Source organism: Onychomys torridus, chromosome 17, assembly GCF_903995425.1.
Source record: "Onychomys torridus chromosome 17, mOncTor1.1, whole genome shotgun sequence".
In the NCBI taxonomy this organism is placed as follows: domain Eukaryota; kingdom Metazoa; phylum Chordata; class Mammalia; order Rodentia; family Cricetidae; genus Onychomys; species Onychomys torridus.
The window spans coordinates 2,123,630-2,134,580 of record NC_050459.1 but is presented as its reverse complement, the minus strand read 5'-3'; the positions used below and the strand labels follow the sequence as shown (position 1 = coordinate 2,134,580).

General features: G+C 51.4%; 1 protein-coding gene across 1 annotated transcript; it reads left to right on the top strand.

Moving 5' to 3' along the window:
* Positions 1–1,306: 1,306 nt before the first annotated feature.
* On the top strand, positions 1,307–10,337 carry Arsl (arylsulfatase L). The gene is made up of 11 exons (XM_036209195.1): positions 1,307–1,497; positions 2,987–3,031; positions 3,259–3,408; positions 4,789–4,910; positions 5,458–5,580; positions 5,751–6,177; positions 7,295–7,431; positions 7,527–7,661; positions 8,319–8,481; positions 8,887–9,008; positions 9,210–10,337. Exons 2-11 carry the CDS (start codon positions 3,009–3,011, stop codon positions 9,548–9,550), a joined length of 1,743 nt encoding a protein of 580 aa, XP_036065088.1. The 5' UTR covers positions 1,307–1,497; positions 2,987–3,008; the 3' UTR covers positions 9,551–10,337.
* Positions 10,338–10,951: the final 614 nt, after the last annotated feature.

The window sequence follows — 10,951 nt, the reverse complement described above, 5'->3', positions numbered from 1 at the left end:
CATGACCCGGACCTAGTCTCAGCTGTCAATCAAATACATATTTCCCACCATGACCCAGACCTAGTCACCCCTGTCAATCAAACACATTTCCCACCATGACCCTGACCCAGTCTCAGCTGTCAATCAAACACATACCATTTCCTATTATCAGTACCCCAATCACAGCCTTCAAACACATATCATTTCTCACCATGACCCTGACCCAGTCACCCTTGTCAATCAAACACATATCATTTCCCACCATGACCCTGTCTCAGTCACAGCTGTCAATCAAACACAAGCCATTTCTCATCATGACAGAAAAATGGAGGGACAGACAGTTCCTGTCCCCAAGCAGACAACACTCCAGAAACTCCCTCAACACCTGTCAAGTGCTCCCATCAACCCTGGGGTTCCCCCTGCCAAGGTCAGGGGTCATGAAGAGCAATCGACCCCCACAGTATTGTGATAATAAACTGAATAATCTATCACACTCACCCTGAGCTCCTGCTGAGGCTCCTACATGCGGAGAGTCATTCCTGTCAGGCTGGTACAATGGTCAGGCTTCGTTAGCATATCCTGGTATCCCCGCCTCATTAGCATAATTAAGTATCCCACTGTCCTCATTACCATAATTACATATTAATTAGGGAGTCTGGACTACAACCACCACCACCCCAAATCCGAGCTCTTTATACAGAGTTTGAATGATAACCTGGAAGAAACGAAGCATCGGTCACGAAGAGGTCAAGCAACAGGTCTCACAGGACTTCAGCTGCCCACATTTCAATCACCACCATGGGGAATTTAGGGTGGGAATTAATGAAGAAAAAATGGAGAGGGGCTTGTTTATGATGGGATGTGCCTGTGTATTATGGTATAGACCTGTGTGTTAAGGGAAGGGTCTGTGTATCATGGGCCTGTGTATTACAGGGGGGTAAGGGGGGAACCTGGTGCATGCTGGGAGGGGCAGGTTATTACAGAAGGGACCTGTGTCTTATGGGAGGGGCCTGTGTATTATGGTAGTGGCCTGGAACATGCTGGAAGGGGTCTTTGTATTTTGGGAGGAGCCTGGTGCATGCTGGGAGAGCCTTGGTCATTGCTGGGCACTCTCCACACTGGCCATGCACATTCAGGCTCCTACATTTGCAGCTACTGTCCCAGTGGCAGCAAGCTAGCTTGTACAGATCACTCTAAGGGAGTCAGGTAGTCCCTGCAGCTCCTGCTGGCCTAGCCTCCCCCTGTAGCAATTTCTACAGAAACTTACAGCATCTGACATCGGGGTGGCTGAGGTGGGACGGGAATTCCCCAAATAAAATTAAATCAGATTAAACATGAATCTTGGCTGCCCAGGCCCATGTAGGCTCAAAACTGGTTCCAGCGGGATCCCTGTCGACCCCGCCCAACCAGACAGACCAGTTCCTGCCGGGTGGGGGTTGGGGGACACCGAGGAGACAGTGGCGAGCTAGGTCAGAACCATCTGTAACCGACCAGATCCGATGCTCGGCGGCATTGACAGTGAGTCTGGGCAGGAGCGGGAAGGGCAAGGGGAGGGGGCTGCGCGGGATCCCAGGACAGATCCTTGTCTCCGAGGGGAATCCACGGCCGGAGAATTCGGCGGGAAAAGGAGCGGGGAGCAGCCTAGGGAGGACAGGAGAGGACGCCCACCCTCCCCCACCTGGGGAGAAAACCAAACTCCATCAAAGGCTCCTTTCTGTGCACGTGGGAGGGTCCGTCACCGCGGCTTGGTATAGGTCTGGGAAACCTTGGGTGAAAAAAAGTTGGTTGACAAAACGAAACAAAAGTTATTTTTGCAGAAAAAGAGCTTGGAGGGAGGCAGGAAAGACGAGGAAGAGGTGGGAAAACTAAACTGAATTAAGATGGATGAGAATCAAAAGCTAAATTAAGAAATTAAGTTGAATAAGAAAAATGGAAATGGGATTTAAAATAAAAGAAATCCAAATAGAAATGAAATTTGAAAGCACACTGAGGCGAAAATTAAACTAGGAATAAAATTGAAAATTAGTCGAAATTTAATAAAAGTAAAAATTAAGTTGAATTAAAGTAAAACTATAAAGAAAATTTAAAAATTAAATTTAAAATAAAACAAACAAACACTTGTGCTGCTGTGTGGCGCCTGTCCCACCGTGGCCCATATGAAAAATAAGTAAGTAAATAGACAAAGTGGGAGACTTGTCAAAACCCTCATTTCCTTGAGTTTTTAGCCTATGACAGATATGGAAAGTTTTTTGAAGTTTTAGAACACTGAAGATTTTTAAAATGGTTTTTAAAAGTATTTAATTTATCACGACTCTACCAAGCTCACGTCCCATCCCGCAGGCCCTGGCAGAATCCCAGCCTTGCCCAGGATGGGAAAATCCTCAGGAATCAAAATATTTACACATGGAGTGTTCAGGGGTCGGTAACTAAAAGATGAAATTTATTTTTAAATTCAATTTCAGCCCAAGTTAAACATGGACGCGAGGGTGGGTCTCTCCCCACAAGCACCAGGCCCCTCCATTTCCTGCTTCCTGTGCTACCAGGTCTCCAGCAGTGTCCTCTCCACAAGAGTTTCCTGACCAGCCACACTTGATCCTTTAAGGGCCATGTGGGGGGCGTGGGCAAGTGGGCAGCAGAGAGGTCATTGACAGCCCTGTCAACTGTCCTTAACCACAATTCCCTGGGAAGTGTCTCAGTAAGGGGTTTGGCCTGTAGGTGTGTCCTTTAGGATGATTGACATAAGAGGACTGTAAGTGTCCTAAAGGATGATGATTGGTAGGGGAGGACTATAGGCGTGTCCTGAGGGATGATTGACATGTGAGGACTGTGGGCGTGTCCTAAGGCATGATTGACAAGGGAGAGCTGTGGGCGTGTCCTGAGGTATGATTGACAGAGTGGGGGCATTTCCACTGTGGGCGGCACCATCATCCAGGCAGATGGAGGGGCAGGGACCATGCAGGTGTCCTTTTTGTGACATGCTCACTTGTCACGTGTTTACTTCTCATAGGAATCCTCAGGCCAGAAGCATCATGCCACATCATCCACATTACTGGTAAGAGAATCTCTCAGAAGTCCTTGTTGTGGAAACTTAATTGACAGTTTATAATTATTTGTAAATTAATCCTGTACACACCCGTGGTGGCCGGAAGTCTCCACTGGATCCCTGGACCCATATGTAGCTACCCAGCATGCACTGCAGTGATGACGTCCATGCTCCCTGCCTCAGAGACAGGGACAGAAGAAGCAGGATCGATGGATGACATGTCACATGTGTTTCAGGAATTGCCTTGCTGCCCTACTGGGTGTCTTCCTCAGCCTAGAGCCAGTCACGTGCCTGGACACATCACAGTCTCGACCCAACTTCCTCCTGCTCCTGGCAGATGACCTGGGCATCGGGGATGTTGGCTGCTATGGCAACAGCACCATCAGGTGAGGAAGGAGAGTGTAGCATGAATTCTAATTGGTCTTAATAATTAAAACCTGGAGTCAGATAGGGGTAAGCGCCAAAAGTTCAGAGAGGTAAAAGAGCAGCCAGACACCAGACTTTCCACCTCTGCTGAATCCGCAGACTGGAAGGGGTGAGTCTCTGCCCCGCCTTACCACTTCCTGTCTGTTGTCTGTAAAGACCTCCAGACCTCTACAATTAGCTAATGGCTAGCTCCACCCTCTGATCTTCAGACAAGCTTTATTTGTTAAAGCACAAACAAAATATCACCACAGGGGAAGGCCCTGGGTACCCATAATGCTCCTCTCCAGGAGACCCATAATATATCAGGAACTGCCCTTCCCATGATGCCTAGTGCTGGACACTGTTTCACCCAAGGTGTCAGTTCAGATTTCCCATGATGCCTAGGGCCAGATAGTGAAGTGAGCCTCATCAGGCCAACCTTGCCCAGAGAGGCTGACATTGGGGTCACGTGGGGGTGCCAGTGTCACGAGGGTGTGTTGCCCCCCCCATGCCATTGAAAGACCCCCGGAGAGGTCTCCCCTCAGGAGAGACCCCCGGCTCAAAGGAGCACGCAGCGACCACGGATCAGATGCAACAGCACGAGGTTTATTTAAACACAGGTATCTGGGGCAACCAAGTCTCTCGGAAAACTTGCGCGCCTCTGGGTTGGTAAGATGGGTTTTTATAGCAAGAAGCGCGGGAAAGCATTAGTCAAAGGGTTCTGATTGGATAATTTAAACAAGGCGCGAATGGTTACAAAGCTCTGATTGGACAATTCAAGTGAGGCGCGAATAGTCAAAGGGTTCTAATTGGACAAAGCTCTGTCAAAGTGAGGCGCGAATAGTCAAAGGGTTCTAATTGGACAAAGCTCTGATTGGACAATTCAAAGTGAGGCGCAAATAGTCAAAGGGTTCTAATTGGACAAAGCTCTGTCAAAGTGAGGCGCGAATAGTCAAAGGGTTCTAATTGGACAAAGCTCTGATTGGACAATTCAAAGTGAGGCGCGAATAGTCAAAGGGTTCTAATTGGACAAAGCTCTGTCAAAGTGAGGCGCGAATATATGAGCATAAATCAAATGGGGCGTGAACTCAGGCTCAGGGCGGTTTGTGGGTTTTTCCCTTGGTAACCAGATATGTGTGTTGACTCAACCCCTATCTAGAATTCCAGCTGCTCTGGCCCTCCCACACTGACGCCAGGCAGTCTGCCCCTGACATCCTGCTTATCTATCGGCTATCTGGGCTGCGGTGGGGCCATTCTATTTCCTGGAACTGTCTTTTGTTCCCTTATAAGCCTTGCAAACATAGCATTACTATAGGGGTGCCGGGGGGTCTTTCACCATGAACCCTGCCCCTCCCCACCAGGACCCCGAACATCGACCGACTTGCAGAAGGTGGTGTGAGACTCACACAGCACCTGGCGGCTGAAGCTGTGTGCACGCCCAGTCGGGCAGCCTTCCTCACCGGGAGGTACCCCATCCGCACAGGTAGGTAGGCCCACATGCCCCTGAGATCACTTCCCCACCGCTGGTGAAGTCACTTCCTCCGCTCAGTCCCACCTGTAAGTCCCCCACAATGGCCCACTGAGCAATGATTCCATGGACGACTGATGATGTCACTTCTTCCACTAGAACTCAATGATGACACAACTTCCTCCAGATAGGCATGTTCTTTCCACTAGGCTCCATTCCTAAGTCCCTCCCACTGACCTATGACTCCAGCCATGGATAATCCTACTGCTGATGTCACTTCCTTCTACTGGCCCCACTGCTGATGTCACTTCCTCTCATTAAGCCCCATTCCTACGTCCCTCCCACCGACCTATGATTCCATCCATGTATGACCCCACTGCTGACATCACTCCCTCCCACTATATACCACTGATGATGTAACTTCCTCTCTCTATTCTGGGAGCTGTGGGAAGCAGGACCTAATTCTACTGTGTGCTCCACGTCCTACTGTGTATCTGCATCTTCCATGTGCCCACCTCCTACCGTGTGTACACTCTCCAGATTCATCTTCCTTCCGCTGCAGGCATGACTTCCGGTAATGGCCACCGTGTCCTCCAGTGGGCCGCAGGCGCCGGTGGCCTTCCTGCAGAGGAGATCACGTTCGCAAAAATCTTGAAGGAGCAAGGCTACGCCACAGGCCTCATTGGTGAGTTCTCTGATGTCCTTGGGATGTAGGGGTGGTGACATCACCTGACCTGGATGGGTAGTGATGTCACCAGCCTTGGAGCTGGCTGTGTCCTCATCACACATGGATCTGGTGGTGATGTCACTGGGCCACCAGCGTGCACCCGCCCACGAGGTTTCTCCCCCCTCCAGGAAAGTGGCACCTGGGTCTGAACTGTCACTCCTCCTCCGACCACTGCCACCACCCACTGAGTCACGGGTTCCAGCACTTCCTGGGGATGCCGCTGGGCATGATGGGGGACTGCACAGGGGCAGAGCCTTCGGAGAAGCGCGTGACTCTACAGCACCGCCTGCACCTTTGCTGCCAAGTATTCGTCCTGGCTGCGCTCACCCTGGCTGCTGGGAGACTCACCGGGCTCCTCCGGACACGGTGGTGGATGCTGGTCCTCGGCCTGGCCGCTGTGGCCACCATGTTCTTTGCTGCATCGCGTCACATAGGTGACCTCATCATCTACGCAGATTGCTTCCTCATGAGGAACCACAGTGTGACCCAGCAGCCTTTGCGCCTCGAGCGGGTTACAGGCCTCATGCTCCGGGAGGCAGAGACCTTCCTGCACAGGTGAGTAGCGCAGGACATGTTGGGAAATCCCTGACCACCCCCATCCCCTTCCCTCCCTCCCTTGGTGCCCTGCGAGGTGTCTGTCAAAACGCAGTGCATGGTAGGAAATTCCTGACCATCTCCCCACCCCCTCCCATGGTGCCCTGTGGGGAGTTGGCTGTCAGTCGACATCTGGTGGCAGGACAGGAGTCATTCACATGGCATGGGCCCAGTTGCCCTGTACACGCGAGTCTGAAATAGACTTATGGGAACAGGGTGAGGAAAAAAAAATCACTAACCCCTTTGGTGAGGTGTCTCCAACCCTCAACTGCCAGAAAATAAGTGGAGGCAGAGGGGTGGCGGGATTGACGACAACTTGGACATAGAACAACGTCTATGTGATCAGTAAATGAGGAGGTGGGTGATGGGTACTGAGTGGTTGGTTGATTGACTGATGGATGGAGACTAGGAGCAGAGATAGGTAAGTGGATGAGTGACAGATAAGTCATTGATGGGTAACAGATAATGGACGTTGAGGGATTGATTGACAGCTGATAGGTAGCTGCAGGCCTGATCAGAGAGTGACTAATAGATGATAGATCAATACACACACAAGACAGAAATTCGTAATTGACAGGTCTGTAAAGGATGGTTGATAGATGACAGATACAGATTGATTTTGTTTTACAGGTATATGATTGATTGACAAATATAGATACAGATTGATAGATATAAGTATAGAATGATTGACAGAAACATGATTAACAGTTATAGGTACAGACTGATGGACACACATATAGGTAAAGATTGATTGACAGATGATAGGTACAGATTGAAAGAAACATAATTAACAGAAGTATAGATTGATTGACAGATACATGGTTGACAGATATTGGCACAGACTGATTGACAGATGATTGGTAGATGATAGACAGTTGATAGAAAGATGGGATGGAAACACCAGTACAAATGTCGTCAGGCTCCAGGCGGAAATGACTGAGGCCAGGAGGCAGGACTACAGGAAATCAGGGAGGAAGTTGGTCAGAGGCAATGATAGCACTGAAAATAGGAGGGACTGGCAGGGAGTTTCTGTTTTACCATGTACTCCTCTCTTCGGCCGCTGACGTCACACCCCCAGCCACAAGCACCACCCCTTCCTGCTGTTCATGTCTTTTCTGCACGTGCATGTACCCCTCGTGACCACTGCGGACTTCCAGGGGCGAAGCAAGCACGGCCCATATGGGGACAATGTGGAGGAGCTGGACTGGATGGTGGGTGAGTGACGGGCGATGGGAGGCGTGGGTGGCAGTGCCTGGTTCGAGCCCTCCTAGGGTCCCTCGTGGCCCCGACACACATACCAGACCTCACAGGGCGGGTCCTGGACATGCTGGACCAGGAAGGACTGACGGACAACACGCTTGTGTACTTTGCGTCTGACCATGGCGGCTCCCTCGAGTCTCGTGTGGGTCACGTGCAGCTTGGAGGCTGGAATGGGGTGTACAGAGGTGAGCTCGGTACTCCGCCCAGGTACTTAACAGGAGCACTCTCTACGGCCTCTTTCGGCCATGCATTCCTTGGCTGGTGGCCCCGTCTCTCCCTCCCATGATTCTTCACTTCCCTACTTCTGGTTCCCAGGGTGACAAGTGTGCTGGGCTGGTGGCCCGGCCCATCTGCCCATGATCCTTCACTCTCATCACTTCCAGTTCCCTGAGTGACAGGTGCCCTTGTATGTTGTCCCTGTCACCCCTCCCCTTCACTCTCCTCTACTCCAAGTACCCCAGGGTGACAGGTTTATTGGCTGGTGGTCCTGTCCCTCCATCCCATGATCCTTCATTCTCTTCCCTCCACTTCCTGTTCCTGGAGTGACGGCTGTCCTGGGCTGGTGGCTCCGTACCTCCTTCCCTCTGATCTCCCTTCACTTTCTCCCCACACTTTCAGTTCCTGGGGTGACCAGTGTCCTTGGCTGCTGGCCCCACTCCTGCTTCCCATGATCCTTCTGAGTTCCTGGGGTGACAGGTATTCTGAGGTTGTGCCCTTGTCTCTCCCATGATTCCTCCCTGTGCCCTGCCCCTCCTCCATTCATTGCTACTTCCGGTTCCCACCAACGTCCAGCACCGGCCTGACTTTCCGTTCCCAGCCTGAATTCTGGTCCCTCCTCGCAGGTGGCAAAGGCATGGGCGGCTGGGAGGGCGGCATCCGCGTTCCCGGCATCTTCCGCTGGCCCGGTGTGCTGCCTGCAGGGCGGGTTGTGGATGAGCCCACGAGCATGATGGATGTGTTCCCCACCGTGGTCCTCCTGGGGGGCGGGGCGGAGCCAAAGGACAGGTGAGCAATGATGTCACACTGGAAGTTAACCTGAGTGACAGCTGCTGTTACATGGGCTGTGGGAGAAGGAAACCATGGAACCAGTGAGCAATGACATCACACCAGATGTCAGTGACTGCTGCTGTTATGTGGGTACATGGTGGGTGTGGAGCAGAAGGGTGGATGAGCAATGACGTCACACCGGAAATATGCTTGAATGTCAGGTGGGGCTGTCACATAGTACAATGGGAGCGGCAGGGCTGCAGAGGACTTGAGTGACAGGTGTAATGTCACGTGGTACAATAAGGGTTACAGGGGAGGGGAATAGCAAAGGACTTGAATGATAGGTGGTACTAAGGGCCTCCATCCTAGCATTGTGGAGCACCTGTTTGATTGACAGCCAATATGTCACCAACCCCCCCCCAGGGTGATTGATGGGAAGAATCTGATGCCCCTACTGCAAGGGGAGACCCCACACTCAGACCATGAGTTCCTGCTGCACTACTGTGAGGTGTTCCTGCATGCCGCGCGCTGGGTGCAGCGTGACCGTGAGTACACACATAGACCCTCCCCATAGGAAGGGAGTACTTCTGGTTATGAATAGCCATGGGTTAGGCTCCTCCCCTTTTGGCATCCATCAGTCAATGAAGTCACTCATCGGGGCTGTGTACTATTTCCCTCCCCCTGAGTAGACATACTGCCATTCATCCCTGTGATTGGCAGCTGTCAATCATCCATTTAACCGACAGGAGGAAGAGTCTGGAAGGTTCACTTCATGACCCCGAACTTCCACCCAGAAGGGGCAGGTGCCTGCTACGGCAGCAAGGTGTGCCCGTGCATCGGGGACGTGACGGAGCACGACCCGCCTCTGCTCTTCGACCTCTCTACAGACCCCGGAGAGACCCACCCGATGTCGCCCGACTCGGAGCCCGAGTTCCAGGAAGTGGTGGGGAGACTGCAGCAGGAGGCAGCAAGGCACTCACTGAGCCAGGTCTACCAGCAGCTGGGCTCCATCTACAACATCTGGCGCCCATGGCTGCAGCCGTGTTGCGGGGAGTTCCCACACTGCGGGTGTGACCTTGAGGACTGACACCCATGTGACACCCACGTGAAGCCAAGGGGCGGGGCTTCGCACTTCCAGCAACCTCAGAATTGGAAGTTGTAGCCATTGCAATGCATTGTAGGTCCGGGTTTGGGGAGTTCCTGTGGTGAGGTGCATTGTGGGTGCTAATGCAGGGTGTGTTCCACTGGTGCAGGTGTGACCTTGAGGAGTGACCCATGTGACACCCTCACAAGGCTCCACCCTCATGTCCATTACCTTCAGAATTGGATATTAAGGCCATCACAATGCATTGTGGGTGCTGTTGCAGGATGTTCCACTTGTGGGTGCGACCTTGAAGAGTGATACCCACATGACACCCACTGGGTCCCCAGGGTCAGGGGTGGGGTGTGACTGATAGGAATGATGCTCATGTGACACCAGGCAGGGCTGAGGTGTGGGGCTTTGCCTGTCCATCACTGTCAGAATTATGTCCATAGCAACAACGCATTGCTGTTGGGCTTCCTCCAGGTTTGAGTGTTAACAGCCAGCTTTGATCTGCCTTTGCGATTGCTCCCTGTCTCCCATGCCTTCTGTTTGAAGTCTTATCTCACAGGTTACTAGGAATGCAAAGCCTGTGCAAGACTTGGTGGGAAAACCTGGCAAACTGGGGCATTCCTTGATGGAGAATTTGAGACACTTAGATAAGATATTTTGGGATGTGCAAATCAACTTGCTAAAGGTGTAAATTGGATAACAATAAAAAAGCCCCTGACTAAGGGAAAGGTCTCAGTCTGTGAGAGGCTAAGCCCCTCTGCAGCTGGGAAGGTTAAAATCATCTTTAAGGTGCCTCTGGGTCTTCCTTCCAAGGACCCACATGAGCCCACATCAGATCTACAACACATTGTAGATTGGGGTGCTCGTGCAGGGCAGTCCCAGGGTGCAGGTGTGACTGTGAGTGACATTCATGCCTGACTTCCCTCATGGGACACAAACACTGGGGGTGAGGTGGGTTGGAAAACTGGAATTTTCACCCCAAAATATAAATCCAAGTTTCCCCAAAAAATACAGAAATAAAATTAAAAATTCCCAGACAGATTCCAAGTCCAAAGAGAGTTGGAATGTTTTGGATCAAGACCAAACATGCTGAACTATATTTGGAACTTGTGTGTGATGTCATACCCACTTGACCTTCATTGAAACCACTTGACTCCACCTCAGGTGAAGTGCTTGAGGTGACCATAAGAGGGAGTCTTTTATTTTGGTGTTGGTGGTGGGACTTAGCTCTACGTACCAAACCCGAAATTTAGCAGTGCAGGGACTAAGCTCCGGCCCACAATGTATTGCATATGGGCCAACTGTTACTAAATTGACCAATAGAATAACAAAAAGAACTATTGGAGAACCTGATGTCCATTATCCCCCCCGCCCTTCTTTCTCCCCTCTCTTCCT